The sequence below is a fragment of the Grammomys surdaster genome, unplaced genomic scaffold (assembly GCF_004785775.1).
Source record: "Grammomys surdaster isolate TR1022 unplaced genomic scaffold, NIH_TR_1.0 136, whole genome shotgun sequence".
Lineage (NCBI taxonomy): Eukaryota > Metazoa > Chordata > Mammalia > Rodentia > Muridae > Grammomys > Grammomys surdaster.
The window spans coordinates 15167958-15183327 of NW_021604594.1; the positions used below are offsets into that span (position 1 = coordinate 15167958).

The 15370-nt window shown below is 41.1% G+C and overlaps 1 protein-coding gene across 2 annotated transcripts in view; it reads left to right on the forward strand.

The window, feature by feature from the left end:
• Abcb11 (ATP binding cassette subfamily B member 11) overlaps positions 1–15370 on the forward strand; it is a 106376-nt gene that overhangs the window by 24327 nt on the left and 66679 nt on the right. For both annotated transcript variants that reach the window (XM_028762874.1, XM_028762875.1), the window contains exons 6-9: positions 6095–6182; positions 8089–8222; positions 10608–10779; positions 12097–12221. In XM_028762874.1, coding sequence (XP_028618707.1) covers positions 6095–6182; positions 8089–8222; positions 10608–10779; positions 12097–12221 — 519 coding nt within the window. The remainder of the gene's footprint in view (positions 1–6094; positions 6183–8088; positions 8223–10607; positions 10780–12096; positions 12222–15370) is intronic.

Below are 15370 nucleotides of genomic sequence, written 5' to 3' on the forward strand. Positions count from 1 at the left end.
AGAGAGAGAGAGAGAGAGAGAGAGAGAGAGAGAGAGAGAGAGAGAGGAGAGAGGGGAGGAAGGGAGGGGAAGGGAAGGGAGGGGAGGGGAGGAGAGGAGAGGAGAGGAGAAGAGAAGAGGAGCTGAGAAGTAAAGGCTGGCCGTGACCATGTGGAGAGAGGGGTAAAGGAAGAGGGGAGGGGCAAGGGGACAGAGAGAAGCTAGAGGCAAGAGATCAAGAGCATTGATTCAGTTTCTTTAGTTCTGGATTTAGATATGTTCTGACTGCTAATACCTTAGATAAAAAATTTAAGTTAATTACACTAAAATTGCATGTAGAATGGGATGTTTTGACATATGTATATATTGTAGGGTGGCTAAATTACCCTAGTTAATACATATATCATTATACATACTGTATAATTATACAAACCACATACATTATTCTTTTTTATTAATCATTTTATTCATTTATGTTTCAAATGGTATCACCCTTCCCAGTTTCCTCTCCACAACTCACCCCATATTCCATACCCTCTCCCCTTTGCCTCTATGAGGGGGCTCCTCCACCCACTCACCCACTTCCGCCTTACTGATCTAGCATCTTCCTATTCTGGGGCATCAAGCCTCCACAGGACCAAGTGCCTCCCCAGATAAGGCCATCCTCTGCTACATATGTAGTTGGAGCCAGGGATCCCTCCATAGCATACATTTTTTAAAAAAGATTTATGTTATTTATTTAATGTGTATGACTATACTGTTGATCTCTTCAGACACACCAGAAGAGGGTATCTGATCCCATTACAGATGGTTGTGAGCCACCATGTGGATACTGGGAATTGAACTCAGGACCCCTGGAAGAGCAGTCAGTGCTCTTAACCTCTGAGCTATCTCTCCAGTCTCAGAAACATCCATTTGTGGTAAAAAAAAAAAAAAAAAAAAACCACTTATAATTCTTCCTTTAGTATTTTTTGGGTGTACAAAAACACTATTACTAACTGTGGCGTGTTGCACAATACAACTTTTACAATTGCTTCTCTTGCTACCAAAGTTTCTATTTTTTAAAAATATTTATTTATTTCATGTATGTGGGTATACTGTTGCTGTCTTCAGACACACCTAAAGACAGCATTGAATGCCCATTACAGATGGTTGTGAGCTACCATGTGGTTGTTGGGAATTGAACAGTTTTAATAAAATTCTGGTCTCTTCACTCCCAGTTCCTGGATACCACTATTCTATTCTTTCCTATGATTTTCACTTTTTAAGACTTTCTGTATGAGATTGTGTGATACCACTTCCTATGCTGGGCTTATTTTATTTCATGAAATGGCTTCTAACTGACACAGTGCCTCCTTCCTTTTAAAGGCTGACTAGTATTCCATTGTGTATATACGCTGTCTTAGTTAGGGTTTTACTGCTGTGAACAGACACTATGACCAGGGCAACTCTTATAAGGACAACATTTAATTTGGGCTGGCTTACAGGTTCAGAGGTTCAGTCCATTATCATCAATGCAGGAGCATGGCAGCATTCAGGCAGGCAGGCGTGGTGCAGGATAAGCTGAGAGTTCTACATCTTCATCTGAAGACTGCTAGTAGAAGACTAGCTTCCAGGCAGCTAGGATGAGGTCTTAAAGCCCATGCCCACAGCAATACATCTACTACAGCAAGGCCACACCTTCTAATAGTGTCACTCCCTGGACTGAGCATATACAAACCATCACGTATGCTATATTTTCTTCACTGAGGAATTGTTGGGCACTTACTTTGATTACAGTCTTGGCAAGAGTCCTTTAAAATTTGTATTGAACGACAAAAGAGCAGAACTAAATTCATTGAAAATAAAATAAGCTACCAAATGTGAACATCAATTGTAAGTAACTGCAAAAATAGGGCTTATGTGGTATTGATGGAGGTTAGATTAGTACTCAGAAATATGTCCACAAAAGTAAGTAAGCCTATTATTTTTTAAATAAGGATGAAAGGAATTCAATAGAGAACAGGTAACTTCTTTTTTTTTTTCATTTTTTTTTAATTTCTTTTTTTTTTTTGAGCATGAAATGCTTTTTTATAGCATGTTTTACAAGGGGAGGGGGTAAGAGGGTCCAGGTGGTGGAAAAGTATAAAATCTTCTTGGCCTGTGCCTTGAAACATGTCATGGTCTATATGGTACACTGCCTTGAATTATGATCTACCTGCTGTTCTTCAGAAGATATGGTACACTGCTTGAGTTATGGTCTCCCTGCTATTCTTAAGAAGACATGGTACTCTGCTTTGAGTCTATCTGCAGTTGCTAAGCAGGATCTTGCAGCTGCCAAGCTTCAGAGGACATTGTGCAGGTGGGGAAAGGTAGGGGGTAAGGGTAAGGGCGAGGGTCCTGGCTTCTGGCATCTCCCCCTTCTCTGTTTAGTTAGAGAAGGCGTCTTATGTTCAATCCCAACTATGTGAGTTTTGAATTTGGATGTCTAATTATGGGGGGGTCTTAGACAACTTCACAACCCCAAAACACTGATGTGAGACAAGTCACATCGATGGTCGAAGGCTTTAGGCTGTCGACGATGGGCAACGTCAAGGGACTCTGATGTGGGTGAAAGGAGGGTGAGAGCCCTGTCTTAGGCCATGTAGGCTGCACCCACTCCCAGCACCACGCACTCCTTTTCGGCTGCATTGGGTGGGCCCCTGGGAAGTGGACCTACAATAATCCCGTCATTGGGCTAACTCACAGCCATCCTGGTCTCTTGTAAATGTTCAAGTTACCAACCATTTGTCAGTTTGGGGTGTAATATTGTCATAAAGGAAGGCTCCCCAATGTTAGCGGCCATATCAAGGGTGGCCTTGGTTTAGGAAAAAGCCAATTTTTGTTGTGGTGATCAAGAGGCCAAGCTCTCTAGCAAGAGAAATGAGGGCAAAGCCAGGCATACCAGGAACCCTTCTGGAGGGCGTGGAAGTCTAGGGGTCGACCGTAGGGGGAGGCAGGGGAGCTGACAGCTGTGTCAGTCTCCTGCGGAGTCACTTCTGGATCCTCTGCAATTTTCAGCTGATGGTAATGAACTTCAACTGCCTTCTTGATGGCAGCATCAACCTGGTTCCGTGGACGACAGGTCATGGGCGATGATCTCTGTCTTGCTCAATCTTGATGTCGTGCACACATCCTCTCAATGAGGGTCCATCCGGATGGGTCCGTGCCTCGAGCCCCACGTCTGGGTGCCACTTGACCCGACCAGCGGGTCCTGGTTATTCGTGGGGGCGAGGAGGACTGCAACCTGCTATTCTTCAGAAGATATGGTACACTGCTTGAGTTATGGTCTCCCTGCTATTCTTCAGATGATATGGTACACTGCTTTGAGTCTATCTGCAGTTGCCAAGCAGGATCTTGCAGTTGCCCAGCTTCAGGGGACCTTGTGCAGGTGGGAAAAGGTAGGGGGTGAGGGTAAGGGCGAGGCTCCTGGCTTCTGGTCCATCTGGGTTAGAACTTCTAATAGCAGGCATCACGGGTGATTCAATTTTACCTGGAAAGAAAAAAGAAGGGGATTCTCAGGGAGATTTCTCTTCCCTGGATGTAAATTGTTATTCATAGTATTTATGATTGGGCCTGGCTTTTTGAGGGTATCTATTTTTTTCATTAATATTTGTGGTAGCCGGTTAGCTGTGCCTTCTGTGGTATTGGGCAGGCATATCAGTCCTCGGCTCCATAAGGGAACTGGGACTGGGGCATTCCCTTTATGGGTATGAGGGTCCTTCCCCATATCTGTGGCAAAGTTTTGTTGGTCTTGGTGGTGCCCGAGGTCACGAACATGGTCAGCAAGAGATTTGCCATGAGCTTTCAGCTTTAGAGAGAGAAAAGTGAACAAGGCATGATGGAGAGTATTTCAGGGGGACTCCTTCTGAGGGGGTACCGTTCCCCCTCTTTTGTTTTTAAAGCCAATTTTTCAGGGTTCTTGTAAAATCAGGGCAGAAGCGCCAACAGTTGCTCCTTCCACACTCAGAGAGTCATGAAGGCCTTATTTAAGGATATATAAATCTATGTTAATAATCTTTTGTCAAAGGACTTTTATAGCTCCACTGACAATTAATCAGGCTATATGATATATAGATTAGAAATAGCTTTTTCCACTTTTTGTGAGATTACCTCTCTTTTGTCAATTAACTGTTGAGGAAGTTAGGGTTTACCTCTCTCTTGAGAATATTGAACAGAGATTTAAATTCTTTTGTGGAGAGCTTAAAATAGTATCTTAGCCAATTTGCATCTCCTAGAAACTTTTGAAATTAATTTAAAATAAATAGACTCCCTTTTTTTTAAATCCTTTATCTGTGTGGGGTTTTTATTGGGTATTATACGTATTTACCTTTCAATGTTGTCTCCTTTCTCATTCTCCCCCCAAATCCCTTATCCCCTACCCCTTCCTCCTAATTTTTGTGATGGTGTGCTCCAAACATCCTCCCAGTCCCATCTCCCTGCTCTCGAATTCCAACACAGTAGGGGATCCAAACTTTTGGGGACCTTGGCCCTCCACTTTCACTGGAGTCTAACAAGGTCACCCTCAATTCCCTATACAGGTGCGTGAGTCCCTCCCTTTGTGCTCTCTGGTTGGTGGTTTAGACTTTGGGAGTTCTGGTTGAAACTTTTGATGCTCCTTCTAAAAAGGACCAACGCATTCATACTTTGGTCTTCCTTCTTCTATGTGAGTTTTATGTGGTCTATATGAAGATTCTTAGAAATTGTGAGCTTTTGGGCTAATATCCACTTATCAGTGAGTGCATACCATGTATGTTCCTTTGAGATTGGGTCATCTCACTCAAGATGATATTTTCCAGCTCCATCCATTTGCCTAGGAATTTTGTGAACTGATTGTTTTTAATAGCTGAGTAGTACTCCATTGTATAAATGTACCACATTTTCTGCATCCATTCTTCTGTTGAAGGGCATCTGGGTTCTTTCCAACTTCTGGCTATTATAAATAAGGCTGCTATGAACATGGTGGAGCATGTGTCCCTGTTGTATGTTGAAACTTCTTTTGGGTATATGCCCAGGAGTGGTATAGCTGGGTCCCTAGGTAACGCTATGTTCAATTTTCTGAGATACCGCCAGACTGCCTTCCATAGTGGTTGTACCAGTTTACAATCCCACCAACAGTGGAGGAGTGTTCCTCTTTCTCCACATCCTCGCCAACATGTACTGTCAGAACAGGTAACTTCTTATCATATGATATTGGGGCAACTAGAGCATTGGGGGAGCAGAGTTAAAAAAAAAAACAACTCTAAGAAAGTGAACCCAAGAGACCCATTGATTTAAATATTTTTTTAAAACTATCAATTTTTATGGTTGTATATGAGATCACTTTTATGTTGTAAGCTAGACCCTGAGATTCTACACCTGAAATGTGAAGCATAGTCCACCAAAGAGAAAATGATCCTTTCTATGAAAAAGAAGCTCAGGTTATCAGAGGAAAGTAGACCCCATAAATTGTGCAGGATGAGCGCATGGTCACTAAAAAGAACCTTTCCTCTTCTGTCTTCTTTCCTTTCCTAAATAAATGGGGCCCCTGTCATTTGGACCAACATTGCCATAAAACACGTGCTAGATCTCTGATTACAAAAGTCCCTTATTTCCTGAAAGTGATTTTTAGAGTGTTTTTCCCTCCTTTATCTAGTTTGCCAAGCCAAGTCCCTGTGTCCCAGCATGACAGCTCAGAGGAAGGGAAGGAGACTTCTTAGGATTCTCTATAAGTATTTCTTCCACTTGTAAACTAACCCTAGTAAGCGAAACTTCGAGGGATGCAGCCGGCAGAAAGCTAGGGCTAATGAGAAGGGCCATATCCCCTGTAGGAATATGACAGACACGTTTTTAAAAATGCCATTCTGGGATGGAGAAGGTGAAAATCTGGCTTGCCTTCCCAACGGTGTCAACAGTAAGCTCTTGATTGACAGCTTACTTCTTTCTTGAATCGTCTTTCCAGGCAGCCCGACTGGCTTTTGTTAAAAACCTTTCTCTGCATGTGAATATTTAATAGAAATGTATAGTAAGTTTATTTCAAAGCCCTCTAAACCTACCAACACAACCTTTGATACCCGGGTCTTATTTGTAAATTTCAGTCCTTTTCCCTCTTTTTAAGGTTGGTGGACATTGAAAGCGAAATCATCAAATTCTCTGCCGTCTACGCAGGAGTCGGCGTGGCTGTACTTATCCTAGGATACTTTCAAGTTAGTAGCACCTCCATTCTACTTACAGACAGACATCTGGCTTTGTAGATACCACGATGAAATACTCAGTTCCGCATATGAAGGCTCTGAGAGAGTGGGGAAGGTTCAGACAGCTGAGCAGTCACTGGGCAGGGAAGCGGGGTTGGGGCGGGGGTTGAGTGAGGTGAGGGCGAGGAAGGAGTGGACTTTTCTGGCTAAGGAGCCTCCTGCCTGACCTCCCCTATCTGCCTGGCTCTTCTCAGTGTGTAGGCTGGAGCTGGAGAGAATCAGACACTGAGAGAGCAAGAGAGCAAAATCCGTTTTCCTAAAAATTTTTTCTTTGCTGAAGTCTAACCAAGTGTCCATCCAGTCCAAATTTGTAATTTTGAATCTCAGTTTTTGCTAGTCTTAGGTGATTAAAAAAATTATTAACTAAGAAAAGTATTCCACATTTTGTTATCGTCTGTAGAAAAAAAAAGATTTCTCCATTTCATTTGTCCAATGAGTCCAGATCGCAGTAGTTCTAAAGAGAAACGGATCCATTGCTCCTATTCTGGCTTCCGTCTTCATGACACCTAATTTTTTTTTTTTTTAGATTAGGGGAAATCTATCACCACATGAGATTCCCTGCTTGGCATGATTTTTGGCTTAAATTGTCCACAATTCATTTCTTCCTTTTTTTATTGGTTATTTTATTTATTTACACTTCAAATGTTAACCTCTTTCCCGGTTTCCCCTCCACAAACCCCCTATCCCCTTCCCCTCCCTCTGCATCTATGAGGGTACTCACCACTCACCCACCCACTCCTGCCTCAACGCCCTAGCATTCCCCTATGCTGGGTCATCAAGTCTCCACAGGACCAAGGGGCTCCCCTCCTATTGATGCCTGATAAGGCAATCCTCTGTTACATACAGATCCAGCTGGAGCCATGACCCCCGCCATGTGTACTCTTTGGTTGGTGGTTTAGTCCCTGGGATCTCTGGGGGTTCTGGCTGGTTGATATTGTTGTTCTTATGGAGTTGCAAACTCCTCCAGCTCCTTCAGTCCTTTCTCTAACTCCTCTATTGGTGTCTCTGTGCTCAGTCCAATGTTTGGCTGTGTGCATCCACATCTGAATTGGGGGTAGCCTCTAGAAAGTTCAGGGATCCAAGAAGTTCCCAGGACACAACAGGGAAGACATTAATCAAAATACCCAACAAAGAGGAGATAGAACCTGTAGAGACCATAGCCAGTGGATAGGCATTGCCCCTGGCTGAGGGGATGGGGCCACACACCCACCCACTTCAAAAATATTAATCCAGCATTCCTCCTTTCAAAAGGAAATTTAGGGACAAAGAGTGGAGCAGAGACTGAAAGAAAGGCTATCCAGAGACTGCCCCACCTAGGGATCCATCCCATCAGCAGACACCAAACCCAGTGGCTACTGTTGATGCCAAGAAGCATTTGCTGACACCTGGCATAGCTGTCCCCTGAGAGGCTCTGCCAGAGCCTGACCAAATCATTTCTTGAACACTGTGCAAGGATGCCTAGAGGTGTATATACAGAAGGAGGAAGCTGAGAAAGGTTATGCAAGGCAGATGAATGGAGATCATCCATTTCCTAGTGCAGGTGCTGCCAACCTGTTTCACTTGATGGAGACAGTGAAGCCCAATACGTCAAATGGCCTGTCCACCTGCCAGAACTGGAATTAAAGCTGGATCCTTGCCATTCCCACAAATGTCAGCTTACCTCCCCATTAGCAAGGGTGTCAGAGCTCATACCCTAGTGCCCAAAAGAGGCACTTTGTCAACGGCTTCCTTCTTCTTTACAGCTAGTCCCAACCATAACCATGGGGAGTGTAGTTTTTCAGAAATAGGAGAAAGAGTAGATAAGTCTGCTTAACCTGTTTTGTGTTACCGTGCTAAACACACCTTTGTTTGTTTCTAGATAAGGTTGTGGGTAATCACTGGGGCTCGTCAGATAAGGCAAATGAGAAAAATTTTCTTTCGGAGAATAATGAGAATGGAAATCGGATGGTTTGACTGCACTTCCGTGGGGGAGCTGAATTCAAGATTCTCTGAGTAAGTAGCAAGGGCAACTAGGTTATAATGTGTCATTTAGGTTAAAAAAAATCCTTATGGCTATAAGTTAAGTAACAATTTGATCACAGTTTGATTTCAGTTTCAATTTGATTTGCTCTGTCTCATAGATGGGCAAGCGTGGCTGCCCATGGCTGTCTAGTAGGTGGGAGGTGGAGGCAGGATGATCAGAAGTTCGAGGCCAGTGTTGCCTATACAGGGCATTCAAGGCCAGCCTTGGTCACATGAAACCTTGGTTTTATAAATAAAAATAAATTAGACTTTCATAGATATGGCATTTTCGTAGATATTAGCTTATACTATAGTTACTTAAAAAAAAAAAGACAGGGTATTACAAGTTTGTGTATAGACCATTGGTCCAAATGTTAGATGTGAAATATAACAAGAGAAGATTTAGATACATGATGTTATTTGACACACAGTGAAACTGAGAGATGGATGATCTAACCCACACACACATGGAAAAAAACACGCTTAGAAGTCATTCTTTTGCTATGTCTATGGAGGTGTAGAAAGAAACCCCCAAATAAATTCCAAAAGTAGCTTGAGAAAGTTAAAAACAAAATAAAACAAACAGACAAAAAATTAGCAGACAACAGATTTAAAGACAGCTTAAAGTAGTTGGACTCTCCTGAACTGAACATGAAGCCCTGCTAAAGTCAATGCGTGTATTGTGAAGGATATGAGGGAGGCCAGTCTGAGGAATGCTTGGTAACTTGAGACTCTTAGGTTTGGGATATACACACCCTCCCTCTTACAACAATGTACTTGGCAGCCTAACTCCTTTGCATTCAGGACACACACACACACACACACACACACACACACACACACACACACGTCTACCTCCAAGCAATGCTCTTAGCAACCCCAGACTCCCTCCTGTACTGACTACACTTACAGATCTCTGTACAATGGATAAGTGTCTCCTACCTTAACAACCATCATATTTGGACAGTTTCTACCCTGTATATCTGTGTATAGACATAGAAGGGCCTAAAGTGCTTTTGAGAACCTGCTCAGTAAATCAAAAGTGTGTACTTGGGTAAGCTTTAGGGAAGATCCTCTATCTTCCATCTTATGCTTACAAATAACTGGGCATGCATAAGGTTAAAGTTAGGTGCATTTTAGAAAGAGACATGTCTACTGGGAAATAATAAATAGTGCCAAAATCTACCGATAAAAACACCATCCAAACGATTCCCCCTTAGTAACCAGCCCCTCTTTTCTTTAGAGCGCACAAAAACCAAATCTCAGGCCATGTGATATGGGACACTTGAGTACTATGTGGCCTATACAGTCTATACTCTATGCTATCACTTCAGTCTGAATAAAGTTATTTTGCTTCTTTTACAATTCTATGTGAACCATTATTTTAGATCTTTAAATAAGAGGCCAAGAACCCTTGAAGACACCATCAGCCAGTAATGTCAGAGTGGAAGTTTGAGTGTCTAGAACCAGCCCTTGCTTTCCCACCACTCTCTGTGACCATTGACAGATGCTTAACCGTACTAGAATACAATAGTTAACTTCTGGGTGATGGCTTGAGTTCCTTCTTGCTATTAAATACCAACCTATCTGCTCCATCCAGACAAGAAATTAAGGGAATGCTCTCAGGTTTATGAATTTAATGCAATTATATTCAACCAATATTCCACAATACTTTCCATCCCTGCTCTGAAGCTCTGGAATACCTTGAAGTACTCCAGAGGTAGGAGTCATAACATTAGCAAGCAAAGAAGTGATCCAAAGTAACACATATCGGCTCTCATTACACTGGGTACTGTTCTACGTGCTTGTACATAATTACTGAACTGTAGGCAGTTCTTCTATTACCATCTTTTTATAGACGAGGAAACTGATACCCAGAAACTTGAATAATTTTCCCAAGAAGAGCTTGTATTCAAATTCAGAGTGTGGTCCCAGAGTCTGTGTTCTTAGCCACCAGTCTCTACTGCCTATAAATAGAATATGATAAAGATAGATAGATAGATAGATAGATATCAGACAGATACAGAGGAAGACATATAGACAGACAGGTAGGCAGATAGACTAATTTCTTTGCTATGGATGTATAAGGAGATGATATGGGTTTTTCCTGGGAATGATCCAGAGGTTTGGAATCCACATCAGCATGCAAAGTTCACACACACACACACACACACACACACACACACACACACACACACACAGCTGACTATAGGGATTGAGGTTTGTATCTTCCCAAGGTGTGAGAAATTCCGAAAGGTGTGAGACGGAGTCCTCACTTCTCATTAAAGAGTGACAGCAGAACAGAAGCATACGAGAAAACAGAAAGTTAAACTGACAGAATTCAGTTATACTGATCTACACCTCTCTTATTTCTAGTGATATTAATAAAATCAATGACGTCATTGCTGACCAGTTGGCCCTCTTTCTCCAGCGCCTGTCGACGGCTGTGTCTGGGTTACTTTTAGGCTTCTATAGGGGTTGGAAACTAACCTTGGTGATCCTCGCTGTCAGCCCTCTCATAGGGATTGGGGCAGCCATCATAGGTCTGGTAAGAATGTTTTGTTTTGTTTTGTTTTTTTTTAACTTTGTTTCATGGAAAGATGTACACGTACACCCACAAAAAGCCAAAACATGATGCTTGGATGCCTTCCCCAAGTGTAGTCAATGTGCTTGTCAATGTATTGATTTCTAATGTTTGATTACTCCTCAGTATCAAATAATGCTCCAATTATTATGTAATGTGGCCCTCTAATAAAGGTGATATCACTCATAACTCTTGAATATCCTTACTACTGTGCAAACTGTCTATATTTCAGAAATAAATTAGATAGAGGTGGGATAAAAGCTGCAATGCTATCCATTGAACTTGAATGTGTAAGGGAAAACAGCTTTTTAATTTACAGATTTTATAAAATGTAGTCTGAGTAAATGATAAAAAATATTGTTGAAGCTATTTTTATTTATTTTATGTTTATAAACGGTCTAATATTTTGCTAGTAACAGTTCTACTAAAGGTCTAGAAGAAAATCCCTGTTAGAATATACACTCTTGTCATCCGAGTACTCTATGTGTCTTAGATCTCTGAGTTAAGTGTGTTTCTACAATATTAGCTTCCTCCTCTTTTTCTTATTGTTGTTGTTGGTTAGTTTTGCTTCTGACAGGCTTTCATCTATCTCAGATTGGCTACATTCTCACTTAGCTGGGGCTAACCCTGAATCCCTGTTTCTTTTGCATGTGCTGTGATCACAAGCATGTCACCATGTCCAGCTACTTTTGACTAGGACTCAGTCCAAGACCAGTTTTAGAAAAGTGACTTTCAAAAAATTACTGAACACAGTTGTCTTTTTCTTTTGTAAAAATTAAAAATGTAGTAAACCCCTTATGTTTGAGTTAAAATATTTACCGGATGACTTCTCCTTTGGAATTCCCTTTGCAATGCTGTGTCTGTGTACCCTGGTCCTTGCTTTCCCTCTATACTCTAGCCAACCATGTGCCTACATAGGCCTCCAGTTCTTTCCTCTGATATTTGTAAATTCTGCAATGGTTTCTTTTTAATATCGAAGGGATATATCATAGTTTGACTTAAGGACCCCATTAGCACAACAGCTGAAATATTAGTATTACCAGATTTGAGGGTACTTAACTCTACGAGAACATTTTCATTGAGATAGACTTACTCTCATTTTAACATACCCAAATCCAAACACCCATGGATGATGTTTAACACAAGCTAATCTTGGACCAGTTTTTTCTCTCTGGTTACAGTGGAACACCTTGTGTTTTGTTGAACCATGCCACCTGTTGATTTCATTAAATGAATCACTGACTGACTGGCCAACTCCCTTTTTATTCCTTTGGATTTTAGAGTGTGGCCAGGTTCACGGAGTTTGAGTTGAAAGCGTATGCCAAGGCGGGGTCTATTGCTGATGAAGTCCTTTCATCTATTCGAACAGTGGCTGCCTTTGGTGGTGAGAATAAAGAGGTTGAAAGGTTGGTTATTTTGAATGCCAATTGTTCTCCTGAATTTCATGAATCAATAAAGATCCCTGACTTTTTTTTTTCATTTTGTACAAAGTGGCAGATCCACTATGATTTAGAGCAACAGCAGGGTGAGGGGAGTGCTACAAAAGGTGTAAAGCAATGTTTTGGGGTTTTGGTTTACCTTGTGGATCTTGCTATATAGACCAGGGTGGTCTTGAGCTCATGGTCTCCTGCCTCAGTCACCCAAGTGCTGGAATGAAAGGTATGAACTACCTTGCTTAGTACCTGGAGATGAGCTTCAGAGAGCTGAATAGGCAAGAAGCTTCTTTCAAACGCTGATGGTATAAAAGCGTACATACTATATACCTCATGTCAACCTTCAGCAGCATTTTCTGCCATTAAAGGCAATCTACTGCATTTAGTAAGCATGTCTACGTGCTTAACAGACAAAAGACTACACAGACAGCACAGAAATGCAACAGACATGAACAATTCAGCAAAAGTGAATGAATGATTCTACATCACATTAAAAAGCATCCTAACAGAAACAGCTCATAGAAAAGACAACCATCAGAAAGGGAGAAGTTACATGCAAACTATGGATCTGACAAGGGACAGCTCTAGAGATTATGTAAGGAACTCTTGAAAGTTCACTAGTAAGATAATGATTAACCCAACTTGAAAATGAGCAATAGGGTTAAGTAAACAGTTTGCAAAAGAAGATACACAAACTGTCGAGTCTATTAAAACAGCTTCATCACGGTGACTAGTCACCAGGGAAATGCAACTCAAAACCAGCATGTAAAACTAACTCATCCTAGTAAGAATAGCTGTTGGCAAATGGCTAACAAGGATAAGGTGGAACCCTTGTACACTATTGGTAGGCATGCAAATGAGTAAGTCAAAAATTTTGCAAAAATTTTTCTCAACAATAAAATAAGAACAATCATGTGATTCCACAATCCTACTTCTGGGGACATACCCAAAGGAACTGAAACTACTCAGTGTAGTAGGCATCTACACCTTTGGGTTTGCTGTAGTGCTGTCCATAAGAGAGCTAAGGTATAGAGATGACATTAGCGCCCGTTAATTGGGGAATGCAATACAATTTGATCATAAAAGGAACAAAATTTTGTTATTTGTAACAATGTGCATAGCCAAACAAAATAAGGCTTAGAAAGACCTACACAACTGCACTTGTATGTGGGGAATCTACAAATGTTGATAACATAGAGGGTAAGAGTAGAGTGATGGCTGCCAGAGACTGCACAGAGAAGCAGGGAGAGATGGGCAGAGAAAGGATGACCAAAGGATTTGAAGTTACGATCAGTCAGGACAAAGTTCTGATGTGCTGATACTACACAGTACAACTATAGATAGCAATGTGCTGCATATTTCAAAAAGCAAAGAAGGATTTTGAAAGCTTGTCTTGGGCATTTTTTGTTTTTTCACTTGGTAGCCCAGGCTTTGACTTGCTACATAGCCAAGGCTGTCCCTAAACTTGGACTCTTCCCATCTCTGACTCCCTAGGTCTAGAATCACTGGTTTTACTCCGACATCCAGTTGATAAATGATTAAGATGATTCATCTATCTATCCATCCATCCATCCATCCATCCATCCATCCATCTATCTATCTATCCATCCATCTATCTGTCTATCTATCTATCTATCTATCTATCTATCTATCCATCCATCTATCCTGATTTAAACAATATACAATGTGTACATTCATCAAAGCATCACATTCTATTCCATCACCATATATATGATGTTTCGTTTTTATGTATTAGTAAAAAAAAATTAATTTAATTTACATTTTCAAAGACTAGAGGGGCCTGACTCATGTCTTGTCATCCCAGCACAAAGGAAACTGAGGCATCTATTAAAATTGGTTGTTCATCTATTGTGCCAAAAAAAGAAAGGAAGGAAAGAAAGTAGGAAGGAAAGAGAGAAAGAAAAAGGAAAGAAAAGGAATAAAGGATAGCATGATCCAAATGCAATTCCTTTTTTTTTTCATTTTTAAAAACTGTATTTTATTTCTTTTATGGGAAGAAGGGAGGATTGCATGCTCAGGACAGTGTGAAAATCAGAGGACAACTTGCAGGAGTCAGATCTCTTCTTCCACTATGTGGGTCCTAGAGGTCAGACTTGGGTCCTTGGACTTGGTGCCTTTACTCACTGGGTCGTCTTGACAGCCTCATAACATTCTTTAATTGAACATTTTAAATTGAACATTTAATTGAATATTTTGTGAAGCTATTATGATATTATATGCACTTAATAACTTTTATAATTTTTCACTTAAGCAAACAAAATTTAACATGAGTAAATTATGACATATCACTCTAGAGTCTAATTTTTAGTAAAAGTAAAAACTTAATTTGCAAAAATGATACAGTTGTCAAAAATATGTTTTTATATCAGGGAAGTGGTGGTACACACCTTAATTCCAGTACTTGGGTGACAGAGGCAGGAAGTCTTATGAGTTTGAGGCCAGTCTTGACTATACAGCAAGTTCCAGGACATCCAAGGCTACACAGAGAAACCTTATTTTGGAAAAAAGAAGGAAGGAAGGAAGGAAGGAAGGAAGGAAGAATGCATTTATTTTTGTAATTTAGCTAATATATTTTGAGCTTTTTGGTTACTTAGTTGGTTGGTTGGATGGTTGGCTGGTTGGTTTTAACATAGTCTCACTATGGGTCTTCACTGGTCTGGAATTCACCATGCTGACTAGTTTAATCTGTTGGTTTGGAGATAATTGCCTTACTTTCTGATGGAAAACATGATATATCTTCCAAGAAAACCTTTTTAACATAATTTTTAACAGCTCCCAAACAAAGGCATTTGTTAAAAATTGTTTTCTCTTGGGGCCAAAGTTACCCCACTGTTTCTCTCATTCAAGCTGCAACCAACTTCAGAGGCTTTGTTTGGGGGATTGACTATAATCACCGAATGATATTATTCACTGCAAATGCAGACACAGACACACACACAGACACAGACAGACAGGCATACACACAGACACACAGACAGACACAAAGACATACCCACAGCCCCCCCCCCCTCACACACACACACACAAACAGGCTCTCTCTCTCTTCCTCTGTTCCTCTCTCTCTCTCTCTCTCTCTCTCTCTCTCTCTCTCTCTCACACAC